This window comes from Haliotis cracherodii, unplaced genomic scaffold (assembly GCF_022045235.1).
Source record: "Haliotis cracherodii isolate W230 unplaced genomic scaffold, xgHalCrac1.p SCAF_6, whole genome shotgun sequence".
Classification (NCBI taxonomy): Eukaryota; Metazoa; Mollusca; class Gastropoda; order Lepetellida; family Haliotidae; genus Haliotis; species Haliotis cracherodii.
Genome location: NW_027266319.1, coordinates 4,386,847 through 4,402,014, shown reverse-complemented (window position 1 = coordinate 4,402,014; position 15,168 = coordinate 4,386,847). Strand labels below are relative to the sequence as shown.

Here is a 15,168-nt window from a genome sequence, read left to right as displayed (position 1 = left end):
AATGATATTAATAGCAACATCTCGCGCCGTCAGGATGCGGTGACACACACAGTCAACCAAGTCACCCAGTATGACCCTACGATCCATTACGTCGCTCGTACGGCCAGTTAGGCTGCTCGGGAACTAGTCAAACCCGAAATGCCTACAAGGGTCAACAAGGTGTTCCATGTCAACGACCTGGATAATGTGTATGTTTCCTCCTCAAGTTGTATACCGTTCTAGTTTGAAACCTAGCTCACTCACTCACTCCTCTCCATTAAGAAACATCCACAGTTGCACAACAATTTCATGTCCATCCGTCAACTATCAGTCGTCTCAGAAGGCGCTACCAAGCCACAGGCAGGGTGGAGGATCGGCCACGCCCAGGCGTTCAACGGGTGACAACAGGACGTCAGGATCGCTATATTGTCATGCATATCCTCCAACGTCGATTTCAGACAGCTGTACAGACTGCTAACAACACTATCGGAAGCAGAGGAAGATCCATCAGCAGTCGAACTGTGCGTCGACGTCTTGCTGCAGTCTTCAAATTATATTCACTCAGCATATCAAAGGGCGGTAGGGTAGCTTAGTGGTTAAAGCGTTTGCTCGTCACGCCGAAGACCCTGGTTCGATTCTCCACATGCGTACAATGTATGAAGCCCATTTGTGGTGTCCCACGCCGTGATATTGCTGGAATATTGCTAAAAGCGGCGTAAAACCATACTCACTTACTCATAGCATATCAATTTATCATTTCGGATTAACGGAAATGAAAACAGATTGTGCAACCCGTTGACGACTAAAACAAGAAAAAACACATTAAAAAACGCCAACTTGGTATTACGCAACTAACGAACCTGTCTGAATAACAGTAGTGATTCGATTGATCAGTAGGCTGACGGGGATCGATATATCGATCCAAAGGGGCGGCATACTACTGACAAGCAACGCGGTACATTGAATTTTCATTACAGATCAATAATCCTCAGCCAGTGAAATATATATCAATAACGATGTGAGACTGATAGCTAAACGTACGTCAATATGTATACAGTCAACATTAATACATTTGTATTTGGGCATTGTGAATGTATCCGTTTGTACACGTAGTGATTCTTTATTGTATTTGTGAGTACTATTTGACGGATGATCAACACAATGCACAGTAAAACTCGTTTTTGTAACTGCTCTCAATTTGATACTCTCTCTCTGTCTTTTCTCTCCCTCCCTCCCTCCCCTCTCTCTTTTTTCTCTCTCTCCCTCTCCCCCTCTCTCCCTCCCTCTCTCTCTCTTTCCCCTCCCCTCTCTCTCCAGTCTCATTAAAATCAGATCTAAGTTCTCGCTACCGCTCAACAAAGATCTGAGGACATCCCATTTGGGATCACGTCAGAACGACCTTTTGCAAACAGAAACTGACCGACAACTGAAATGACTGACAAGAAGTCGAAATCTGCCAATTAGAAAGCAGCTTTCTTGAGTTTCACGGCACTCGTTTCAACCTGGCGACTTCCATTTCAGCCTTCGCTTGAAAAATATGTTGACATGGTTCTCGATTAAAATTTTGAAAACTGAACGAACAAACATTCCGGAATGTCTAATATATTGCAGAGATTGTAGTGCTTCCCACATACTTTGCAACGCCTCCTCTATTCAAATGTTTATCCCAAGGAAGCGAGAGATAGACGACATTTTGACGGAATCAGTCGTTCAGGCCGTAACTGTCGTTCGGAATCACCCTGTGTGAACGTTTTCGAGGTTGCATGATTGGAAAACACATTCCGACTGTCACTTTCATGATCTGGTAAGCGACGCTTTCATTTGTCGGATGAAAGGTCGTTCTGACGTGACCCGCTCTCTCTCTCTCTCTCTCTCTCTCTCTCTCTCTCTCTCTCTCTCATACCATACTCTCTCTCTCTATCTCTCTCTCTCTCTCTCTCTCTCTCCAGAATATTTAAGAAGGCGTGCTGATAATCAGACGGACACCGACAGAAACATCCCATTGATGATATGGTATGAACATAGTCATTTCTTAATTTGATAATAAACCACTTTTCGAATTATATGCTTACTCCTTCATCAGGTGAAGAGGTAAGTGTATACACCGAAACCTTGTGTTCCTCGTGACAAAGAAGTACTTATACTTATTCATATATTTGAGTGCAAACTTCATTGGTTTTTTTAACTCGAACGACTGAATGCTTATCGCAGTGATTGAGATGCCGTGCTATTTTTAGACGACCCATGCTGAGCATATCATGCTACCGCAATGTACAGTGTAACTTGATACTGTGTCGTCTGCGTGCCTCAATTTCCTGTAAGAGAGGAGCGCGGCAGTATCTTCACTGTGTTAATCTACCATTTTGTTTGTGAGGGAAGACATCACAACTCTTTTCGTTATCTGATCGACTAGGTCGTCTACTGTGATATTGTCTTTGTAAAGCCAACTCGAGTTCAACACAGGTTGGCGGAACGATCAAGCCAAGAAAAGTAGGCTTGAAATGGCAAAGGTGGAAACTAGGCCTTGATGTAATTAAAAAATCGCACAGGCGAACAGCTTCAATAGCAGAAGCGATGTCATTTGATTGTGACATCATGGTAACAGATGACGTCACAATGTCCTGTAATTTATTGTAGCGACTGTGTTGACGCAGCTGGCAGTATTGTTGTCGGAGTGATCCCATGCTCCGTTGTTAGGGGCCATCGCCCCACCCTAAAATGGCTGCCACATTCCTCTCGCTCAATAACCTTGACTTCAACAATAGTGATATGTTCAAAAGTTCACGGGTATATTATGTGCGCTTCTCTATTTTATTCACTTTCTGTATTTGTTTAAAACACGCTTATTGTTTTACTCTTTCTGACCATAGAACATTAAAATCAAAATTTTATTATCCATCTTAACATTGCACACCATTACATCGGACATTGATATACCCAGGATGTATTCTTATCCGTTTATTTACATAACATCAAGTCTAATATTTTTCAAATTGTTTTATTCATATTCCATGTACACGGGATTACACTATTTATAAATCGCAATTCCTTACAGTTTAAAGACAATAATAGCACAATAGATAAAAGGTACCTGATGACCACTTGTACTAGACACCTAAAAGTAGAATACTAAATGTGGTCTCGTTAGAGTTGTCTCCCTTAGATTACATATCACAGGTTCACGCGCCGGTAGCCGTTTCTCACTCACATGGAACTATTTGTGTTGTTTGGTGCCTGGAAACAGATAATCAATCAGTATTTTATGTCTGAAAAATGTGTAACCTCTTTATTGGCAGAGTGCAACATATATGTAACAGCAGAACAAAGGAAAGTCTACTTCCATGTTTGATGGTGGATAAAAATATATATAAGAAACGGTTATTCGATGGGGATGTATTTCATATCTCCCCCTTTCCTGTCTGTCTGTCTGTCTGTCTGTATGCCTGCCTCTCTCTGTCTCTCTCTCCCCCTCTCTGTGTGTCTCTGTCTCTCTCTTTCTCTCTCTCTCTCTCTCGCCGAAGACCCGGTTTCGAAGCCAATTTCTGGTGTTACCCGCCGTGGTATTGCTGAAAAAGCGGCGTAAAAACATACTCTCTCTCTCTCTCTCTCTCTCTCTCTCTTTCTCTCTCTCTCTCTCTGTGTCTCTCTCTGTCTATCTATCTCTCTCTGTGTCTCTCTCTGTCTATCTCTGTCCCTGTCTCTATCCCATAACACATAATAACTGCCACCTCTCCAAGACAACAAGAAACCAAACCCAATCAAATAGCACCAAGAGATGGAAACATCTTTGATCAGATCACATATCTTTAATGTTATTTACATAGCGGCTAAATTGGTTATCGGAAATGGCATCTGCCACATGTTCTTTATCCGAGGCTGGTTAATGTAGTCAGTCGTTAATCAGAATACGCTAACAAGGGTCCTATAATACCATGATACAGACATCCTTTGCAAGCAGCCAAGTCATAATGACATTACCGGTGTTAACGTCATTGCCAGGCTGAGGCAGAGATTAAAAAAGGTAATATTACTTAGCACCTTTTCTGAAGTCTATATTGGCTATGTCTGGGATGACCACTTACACAATAAGGATCCGAAAGACTTAAGCCTTATTCTATAATAACACATAAACTTCCTATCGGTACAATGTGACATCGTGTTAACGAAAATATAGTTAGACAATATAGTTATGTACGTTTGCTACTTAATTTGTACGCGAACTTGCGATTGTGAACAAATAGATTATTTTACGTTGTAAATACGTTTGTATGAAGGAGATAAGAGAGTTCAGTTTTCTAATCATTTCTCATCATGTATTAAAGTCTAAAGGGATGCACGGCGTCGAAACTTGCTGTGCAGAGATGCGGGCCTTAGGACTGCCGGGATCCGGTTATCGTGAGTTCGGGTTCTCGTGGGTTAAAATGTTGAAAACCCATCCCACTGTTGACTGTCTGGTTTAGGTAATGTTCCAATACATCATAGTGTTGACACCAAGAATGGGATTCACACATTGTACCTATGTGCGGAATCGAACCCGATAATCTGCTCGACGAAGCAATGCTTAAACCACCAGGCTATCCCATCACATAAGTTTCAAATTGATTACTTCTTCTATAAACCCGTGACGATCCGGGTTAGAATAGGTCTCCAGCAACCCATTCTTGCTGTAAGAGGCGACTAACGGGATCGGGTTGATGCATGTCATCGTATCCCAATTGCAGAGGGTGCTCATGATGTCAATCACTGGATTGACTGGTCCAGACTTAATTAATTATAGACCGCCGTCATATAGCTGAAATATTGCTGAGTATGGCGTTTAACAAACATTTTTTTTCTATAATATGTAATTAGTATGAACAAGTTCAGAGATTTAGTAAACCGCCGGGCAAAAGAAAGTATACAACACAACATTTCATCAACAAATACAAACATTATCAAAACCTTACTGGGCTAAAACAAGAGACAAAACACACTATACAAAAGGTCCAAAAAACAACTGTGATACTCGTATCAAATACAAAACCCTCTTGTTTGTTTAATTTTTATCCACCACCAAACATGTTTGAACACTTTCTTTTGAGCATTTTAGTACAATTACATTCATAGCATATTAACATACAGTGTACATACATTCAACACACCAGTACCTAGGGCTCTTTGGCTGAGAAGCTCAACATTCTAACCGTATTCTCCCGTGGCAAATTGTGTTTAGTTATTGGTTGAATTGATTCTTTAAAATGAGTAAATTCATTTGGAATGACGCGACATCTGAAAACTCCCCCGGGATTTATTCGTTTGGAGTGAATGAGGGAATAAGTGGACTGGTTTTAACGTCCCTAAATGTTTCAATTGTGTCACCGCATGCCAACATAATTGCGGAGGAAAGCCCAAAGTGGTTTGGCTTGTACCATTAGGTGAGGAAAGCTCGAAGACCCGTTTAAATGCTCAACCAATAATTTTGACTTTTTATCGTGGTTGTGCTAGAAGTTTGGCAGCCATGATTTCCTTCTTTTCCATGATATGACACTTTGGCTCTGTCAATCCTACAAGTCTAATATCATGCTGTAACTGTATTCTTGCAGGAATGACTATCTCAAGAGCTGGTGGTATGACAGAATGTCACAAGACTTCAACTCTCCATACTTGTACTGAATTTATCTGATCCTGTTTTGATTTCAGATGTAATGATTCTTATTTAATAATTAATGCATACTTCTGAAAATAGTTGCGCCAACATTTTTCAGGAAATGAACGCCAAGTATCAACTCTGTACCACTATTGCAAACAAAAGCATCAGCATCATACGTCCTTTTTTCCAATGCCTTTGGTAATAATAGTTTCCCCAAATAGTTCACGTTCCTCTACATTTACTGCTTTGAAATCCAATCGTCAGAACTGGTGCACAACTAACCGAGTTTAAAAATCCTTAAACATATCTAACATATCTCCTACCCAGCGACTCCGAGATGTGAATGAAGTACAAGCAATGGAATTTGTATATTCATAAATGGTAAAGGGCCATGTAAACACAACAACATCAACACGTTTGATGTCCAAAATCCCACGTCCATTGAGAGCAGCACCAACACAAAAACAGTGGGCGATTAGAACAGTGAATTGACTTTACCTGCAATAGCCATGAAAACCTGATTTTTGCGAATATTGCTCATCCGGTAACACCCCACTCCCCGATTGAAAGAATCTAGACATCCGGCATTTGGCTTTTGCCCAGTGGAGACTGGTGTAAGTTAATTTGTAGTACATGTCAGTGGCAGCAAATGATTGATGTGCTGGTAAAATGTCGAGGGCTGTCGGCGGAAGCTATTATTAGAGTTATCTGCCCCTAGTTATGTTAAGGACAATGCCAGGCTTGATCGTTCGCGACGATTCGGGATGGGACAGTTTCTGAACAGCTGGCTGTACCTATAAAAGAGCGAGAAGAGGTCGATTCGAAGCCTTTTACAACCTGACTTGATTCTTATCTGCTGGGGAAGTGCGCGATTGGAAACCTATTTGACAACACCGAATACTTGCCAGCTTTCAACATTCTTCTGGTGTCAAAAACGGAGAAATGCCTGTTTCAAGACAGTGGCACAAGTTCTGAACATTCGTGGGTGCACCAGGCTACGTTCTACTGATGCCTCTTCTTTTACCCATTGTTGGGTGATTGTAAACCTAAAACTGTGTGTTTCAATGTATTTATTGATTATTCATTCATCTTGTGTGGCAATTTACTGATTTCTGATTTAGTTCTCTACGTACCGTTAATTTTTGCGTTTCGACATGGAAATCTCCTCGTAACACCGACAAGTCAAAACGTTGGAATTTAGCGAATAAGCAAAATTGGAGCGACTTAAACCTGTTATATTACTGCCCCCAATCGTCTTATTTTATTCAATTCTACAATTAATTGCACGTAGCTATTCAATCAGGCCTGGTTAGATTAATATTGGCAGAGATCAGTAATTGTCATTGTTGCTATATACAGTTTTCATGTTTGCATTACTCCTTTATACCTGATGGTGTTTTTATTATAAATGCATCATACATGTTCAAAATGCATACAGGTGTATGGAGCTGAAGAGTGAGGGAGTGAATATTGCTCAATGCCGCATCAGCGTTGAATGAAAGATTTCAAAGAATTACGTTGTGTTACATCTTTGCAGTTAAAGTAAGCATGATCTTTTTATCTTCATCATGATTTTGATGTTTGGCCTCTCAGCAGCATATCCACGTTCGCTCACCGACTCACTTATTTTGTGGTGTGTTGACATAAATATTACCAAAGACCCTGATGCTGTTGAAATAATCCTCAGGCAAAATAAAAACAAACATGTTAATTTTAAGGGTTTTTATTAATACCTGGAAATTGTAGAATAACAATGTTCACCAGTAGCAACCAAGCAATGTCTAGCTGAGAGGGCGGTAGCGAGAGTGCTCAATAAAGATGTATGTTGGAATAAAAATGTAGCTCATTAAACGTGGAAGTTCTGTAGAGCACCAGAACCTTGGCTCCGAATGCCCACGAGTATGAAACGTGGGGAATGGGCCTTCAGGTGTACCCTGAATATCTGCCAGTCAGACACACTTATCTCCCTTGTAGGATTTTCTGTGTTAAGGTAGTAATACTAAGAGAGGGATTTATGAAGTGGTTAATTAAAACAAGGATGCCATAAACACTATAGCAAGTCGACAGAACTGTAAGGCTCCAGGTGGTCTGGCCTGAGCAGTACACTAAGCGACCCTAATGTACAATGTGTGAAGAAAGAAGATTAAAAATTAAGAAAAACTACCAGTCGAATCTCAGATATTCTCCAGTAAATTAACAAATATTCTGTGAATTAAAAAAAATGACAAACAAAAAGCATATATTCTGGATGTGGAATCTAAAGTTAACACTACCGACAAAATCCTGAGATACACGAGTTAAAATGATCAGCTGTAATGAAGTAATCACCAATATAAGAAGGTATCATGTTAGTCCAGTCGCGGCCATTATTGTCAGAGTCACGTGACCTGTACTGAAATACAACCAGAAGCATGGGGTGATACGGAGGATGTTTTCTTCATCAGCCACGATGGAGACTGTGTGAATACACTTCATCTAGTACTCAGTACAAAACCGACTCGACCAGAAGCCACGATAAAACATGAAGAAAAAAAACTCACAACAGTAAGGTGCATAATATAATTCCTTATTTCCCAGGCTACTTTATGAAAGACTTTGTGAAAGACAATTAAGTGCAAAATGTAATCAAATACATATCAAATCTACAAAAAGAAAAACTCACAGTTTAATGCATTTTATGAGAAGTATGTTTCACTTAAGACTACTGTCAAGGTCAACAGCGGAACATGATCGTCTTCCCACGTGGTTGGCAGACTCTAAATTAGCTAAAGGGGAAGAGTTGGAGCAGTATAAATTAGGCTAAGATCTTATAAACCATTCTTACCATACAGACCATAACTTCATCCCATACGCTGATAGCATTCGTCTCTGGGAGAGGATGAAGATACGTGACAATCCCACACATACACAGTGGTAATATCAGTAAAAATGGTACAACATAGTTTTCCATTAGTTGGCATGAAAAACACTCTACCACCTACAATATAACAAGTGGTCTTATACTTGATACTGTTGTAATTAGAAAAATTGCTAAGCAAACCTTTGAATGAAGGATGATGGTATGTGAAGACCAGTTGAAAACTGTTATAAACATTAAATAACACTTGATCAACTATCGGTAACATTAGTCGGTATAACCGCTTTGTACATGAAGACAAAGATATGCAATCACAAATAGTCTACAATATTTTGTTTGTTAGACAATGAATCATAACATGTCATTGAATGTCTTTGTTTATACACACTGAACAAAAACAAGTTAAGGATCATGAATATTGTGGGGGATAATTTTATGAAATTCTGTGCTCAATCGTCAATACTGAAAAATACATACCCCAAAATATTCATGATCCCTTTCTGATTTGTTCAGTAAAGATGAACCGAAAGTCATTACGACCGTTTATTAGATTAAAGGTGATCCGAATAAAAGTTACTACTTCTGACAAAAATACTCACATTTATATACTGTAAAGGATGGAGCCTCGCTATGGGTATGTGAAAATGTCACTTTATACAAGTGTTACTGTACTCTGCTCGTTATGGTAATTTCTTGTACAAAACTAAAAAAAAAACGCTAAAAGAAAACATTGATGTAAAATGGATAATTTCATCATATATTGATAAACATTGTTCAATCATAAGTAGGTGGGTGTTTCGTTCTCTATGATACACATACGGGTGGTCAATGTAAGAAATGAGAATATTTTGTCCCTACCATCACTGAAATTAACAGGATATATTGAATGTCTCAAAATGATGGTTACAATATAACATAATGTACGAAAAAAAGAATAAACGAGTTCAAGAAGATTAATAAAAGCAATAAAAATGAAGCTGGCATGGATATAAACCATGAACAAATTTAATAAATGTAAACCAAGAAGCATATAAAAAAATTCTGTTTTGCTCCAATTCAAACATGGGGCGATCAAATTCCAGAAAATAAAAAAAATCCGAACAAATGTTTCTGAGTATTAAAAATATGATGCAAAATATATGAAATGAGAATGATACCAACGCCCATTACACACTGATTACAATTTACTTACTGGCAGAGGTTACACACTTGCGTAATCAAGCAACCATAACTTTAAAATCCGTGATTGTTAAGGGCAGCTATCAAGCGTCCAATACAAGCGCTGCACGTTAGATCATAGTGTTATTTTGAGCGTCTCTGGTTGTTTAAAACTGGTAGTTGTAACACTGGTGACGCGTGAAGAATTCCACGGTGACGTATTTGGGTCACGTGTTACTTTAGGTCTTCCACTCTAAATCACTCGCTTGATGTCTTCCTCTAACTACAGTAGTGTTCTATTGCTTAACAATTTTCGTATCACAAGTGGTGTTGAGGACTGAATAATGCCTCATGCCGATTCAATTAGTGTCTGTATGGTTCCAATGGTAACTTCGATCATTTTTACCATGAGAATATACTTTGAAACCTTACTTATTTTCCCTGATGGTTTACCAGTTTTTACCACTTTGAACGTAGGATTATTATGTCACTGGAGTTGTATAACGTCTTCATTTCTTAAAATAATTGAAAAAATAATTTCAATAAATGCCATTTCGTGGAAATAGTCATAGGACTTATTTAAAGAATCCATAATTATAAAATTTCAACTCTTTAACATTCAGTTGTTATGCAAGTGTCAATACAACTGTTCAATTATCATGTACAAGTAAAATGTCTATAATATGTAATATAATATTTGTCTAGCCCTAGGTGTAATCAATGCGTGTCTCATCACTGCAAATTGAGCGGTTTGAAAATATCAAAAACGTCTTTCACGTATTTGTCTTTATCTACATTAACGTAAGTTATGGTCATGAAAACCCTTTGTTCTCATTCCAGCAACTTTCAACACACATCCAAGACATCATAACATCACTAATACTTCAACAATTCATACAACAAATGTGTGGAAAAACTCAACAAGGGATTTTACATCGCACTGAGATAAAATGTGTCGTAAATATTCAACAAACAGTCTTGAAATTCTATTATACACTTAGGATGTACATCTGTTATACCCATTTCACAAATTTAATCTCGACTTAGATATACAGTGGAACCCGTTAATCGGGTAGCTTTTGCATTCAAATTAGGATTAACACATTTCCGGATTAAGGAATCATACGGAATTATCTCCATTCACCTTCACGCGGTCGTTCCCACGGTTAAATGTGTAGATGGTAAAGGACAGTGTTGTTATTTTTATGGCTCCTGCAACGGTGTTCAAACTGGCCTTAGTGTCCTATTGGTGTCTAGCCTGACTTCATATGGCATAATTACACCTGGAGAGGCAGCATGTTTTGTCTATATTCTATTTACCTGGTTATTATGAAATAATATAATTCACAGTGCAATGCAAACCTAGTCGAGGCAAGAATTAAATGTTCCTCACTTAGAAACACACGGAACTCTTTTCAAACGCATATTCTGAAGATAGATACCTGCAGGTTGTTTGGGGAAGATATATTTGCATCTTTCAAACTAGGACAATTCTCTTTCTTTCGAGTTTTGTTAATTTATTTGAGCAACCATGGTTATTAATTCAACTTTCTTGCTTTGCATTTTCGTGACACAGGCACTTGCTTCTAACAGAAGGTAAACGCTAACGTGTCTTTTCCATGTATTTACTTTTCAAACCTTTCTCTAGCAATGCCAGTTACAGATAGAGTTGAGCTATATACTTCTTGGTTTTCAAGGGTTTACGACCACGACATATCAATGTATCAATCAATAAGCAAGCAATACGTTTCAGGAACCTATTGGCCAGTTTATGTCCTCGGTATCTAAAGCTTTCCAGAATATCTATATTTTGATTAGTACGGTTTCCATGAGCTGCCGGGTCTGGAGGTAGCACACAATACAGTATATAGAATACGTTTTACATGGAATGATAAGGAATATCACTTTGAAGAAACCTCGCTTGAAACATAGTACGTTTTACCATCTCTGCCATAACATATCATGTCATACCATACTGTGAGTGAACTAATATATCATTTAAATCATAACGCAATAAAAAGCATTTATTTTGGTATCAGTACCATAATTATGTCGGAACTATATAATCATAAGAAATGGACGGTGCTGCATACAAATCAAATGGAACATAAGTATTTGCTCAGAAACCTACAAAGGTTCACTAACTTTGACAATTTTGTTTCGAATTTAATTACAGTATGTTATTACAATATACCAATTGGTTCTGGATACATATTATGACCATTAAGAACATTATATCATATCAGTTTAGAGCTAGACTTAAACCGTAAATGAGAGAGCTATCTCATCTATAACAAAGTGACAATGGTCATTCAGTAGTGAAAGATCTGTCATATTTCATTTATTAGAAACCACAATCTGACAATGTGTATCAACACACACTAGTTATTACACAAAGGCGTGAGACTTTTTTTAATTTCTGTAACCATAGATACCAGGTTGTTGCAACCACTTGTATTAATTTATCAACGTTGTTCTCGTGAATGTTTCTACATATGCAGACTCGGGAAGGACATATTTTATACAAAATTGTCAGCATACTAATATTTAAAATGTCATTAAATTCTTTTGAGCCATCCGAAATGCTTGATGTGATTTGAAATATAAACACATATTATTACAGCTTAGATTAATCTGTCATATTTTGTTCAGTTGGCGCAGCCATACACAGCAAAATGAAGAGTATGACGTTAAATGAATTCATGGTTACCATGGCGACAAGGTGGGTGCGGGGACGTTTTTGTAAACTTGGATTCTAACACCCCCTAGGACGAAACATTCCAGAGCAACAACACTCTTCCAGAAAACCTTCAATAGCAATTTCAAATTTAAATGTCACTTCTCAAAAAGTATAGTTTGCAAACTAATCTAGAATTACATATTCTGGAACCAAAGCAAGCTGTTCGAAAGAAAGAGCACTTGTTTCCATGTATACCAGAGGTTTGCAAATTCTACCTTTTGTTGTGTGGACGTTAATGTTAGTAATATAGCTTGTAGTGGAAATGGAAGATTAATAATATAAGCCCCTTTTTGACAATCCCGTGCCAGATTTCGGGCAGATGAAGATAAGACGATGTGGTTTCATGAGAAAGAATGAGGTATGCAATGTTTGTCAAGAAAATGAAAAAAATATGAAAATTAACAACAAAATGATATAAATCTGTCACTATGTTCAAACTGTTTGTGATATCTACACTGGGTGTGGTTAAAACTAGGTGAATACAAATAGACGCAGACGGGTGCATACTATATGGGGCACTAGGTATCGAAAACTCCTCAAGCAAAGAAACAAAGATGAAACCACTGCTTAATTATATTATGAAAAGACCTCTCCCCATCAAGGATAAAAACAATATTAGCACAAGCACAGTCGTATAGATTCTCATTATGTTAAAACGAGGGACATTCCCTGTGGTTTGTGTCTTGAAATGACTGCTTACATCCACCAATATACACGTTTCCGAAAATGGAAATGTAAACATGAAGGAAATTTACACATTACTGTACAGTGTTAAGTTTCCATTTAATGAAATGTGTCATTGTACATATGATTCTGCTATGTCATATACTCTCAATACATTTGGAAATCTGTATCAAATATATTTGCAATTAAGTTGAAAGTACACTACGTTTTATAAAAGACATCTAAAAATCTACGCTACAAACCTTTTAATTTGTGTTACACTGATTACAACAAATATACAAAAAATAGTTCAACGTACATTCTAGAATTGTATTCTATGTTATGTGAGCAAAAGCAATGGATAAACTAGCTGTAACTATAGATTTTAGTCTTAGCAGTAACGACCCCAAGGTTCTGTCGACCGGCAATAGTTCTGATAAGAGCCTGAAATCTCGTATACGCTCTGACAACAGTTTCGTCGACCATAAATATTTGATACAGATTTCCTGCTTTTCCGGGAGGCTACGGCCTGCATTGTACGTACAGACTCTGCAAACTGTACAGAACAGAATTTGTACACTGTACGGTACAGATTAAGTATCCTGCATGGTACAGATGATGTACAATTACGGTACATATCGCATATTGTACTATTCTACCTCTATACCTTCAGGTATAACCTTCGTACATTGTTTGGTACGAACTCCGTACACTGTACGGCACAAGCTCTGTCCACCATACGGCACACTCTTCTACACCGCACGGCACAACCTCTGTACACCGTGCAGTACAAACTCTGTACACTGTACGGCACAAACTCTGTACACTGTACGACACAAATTCCGTACACTGTACGGTACAAACTCCGTACAATGTACGGTACAGACTCGTGTTGGCAGGGACCGCCAGGACGTTGAGATCAGGATGCGTTACACATTAAAATGATATGCAAAAATTGTAAAATAAATAAATTAGAAAATATGTACAGGACACTCAACAGTTCAAACAAAGTACTGGAGCATTGTAAAGCTTAAACATTGCATCTCCGAGGACCGCCATGAAGGCGAGTTAGGAACTTGTAAACCAACATCCCATAATATCAAAAGTATCGCAATCACAATTGAACGCTCCCTTCGACATTCTATCCAATGGTATCCGACTTTGGGATTTTCGGTGCTCGTTCCTCGAGTGTGAAAATTGCAGCTCTCACTGGAATATCCGGGGTAGATAATGCATGAAATACACTTTTTGAAACTTCCACGTGGTAAAACGCACAGCCATCTTTGTGGTGTATCACGTGGTTAGTTGCGTACAAATCACATGACCTTTCAGTGGATTGTATTCAGGCAATAAATATCTTGTACGACCCATCAACACAGATCCAGAATCGTTCCTTTCTCATAACCACACACATATGCATGGTCGATAAGAATAGGTAGATCGTCATACTCCTCACTCAAATCATGTATTCACCTTGCTCAGTGCTGTATCATGGCTTGGAATCAAATTGTTTCCGATCTCATGTCTGGCTGATAAAATCTACAACTACTCCTCGGTAGCAAAAAGATACACAGTATCACCAATGGGAAGATAATTAAAGAAAAAGTCATAATGCTTACCATCCACAAGAAATTCAGTGACTCGCCTTGTATCACAATCACGCGTATAAACTTGAAGTTGATAAAAATGTCATAATAAACAAGGTGGTTGAAAATTTCTACTCTACATGGGAATGCCCAGAAATGCTGTTACAAGGTAGATATCCTCACAACTCCTGGGTTCTGAGATTGCGTGGGAGGAGACATAGTCCCACTTGTACTCTGGGTTTTTAATGATTCCGTCTCTGAGGTGGTACTTGGAGTGGGGAGTGTCACTATGGCTGTTGTCACGGTTAGAGTATTGTTAGATTTACTATTTGTACACTCAACAGCATTCAGGCTTGAGCGAGATGATCGGTTTATTGTGGGAAGTCGGATTTGAATGTCGTTCAGCTCTTCCTGCTCCAAGGCATGTCTATCGTGTGTTCGACCCTGAAAAGGAACGTAGTTTCAGATTGTTATTAAGAGCAAACATACACAATATTGTGCATAATGTAGAAAATACATAAAATACATGTTAAGAACGTGCATGTTTCACGGGCAT

At 38.4% G+C, this 15,168-nt stretch overlaps 1 protein-coding gene across 4 annotated transcripts in view; it reads right to left on the bottom strand.

The window, feature by feature from the left end:
• Positions 1 to 7,321: 7,321 nt before the first annotated feature.
• Positions 7,322 to 15,168, bottom strand: part of LOC139445980 (potassium voltage-gated channel protein Shal-like) — a 92,512-nt gene continuing 84,665 nt past the window's right edge. For 3 of the 4 annotated variants that reach the window (XM_071227231.1, XM_071227232.1, XM_071227233.1), the window contains one exon: positions 7,322 to 15,056. In XM_071227231.1, the coding sequence (XP_071083332.1) occupies positions 14,775 to 15,056 (282 nt within the window). In that variant the 3' untranslated portion in view covers positions 7,322 to 14,774. The remainder of the gene's footprint in view (positions 15,057 to 15,168) is intronic. The other variant, XM_071227234.1, reaches the window with a different exon arrangement.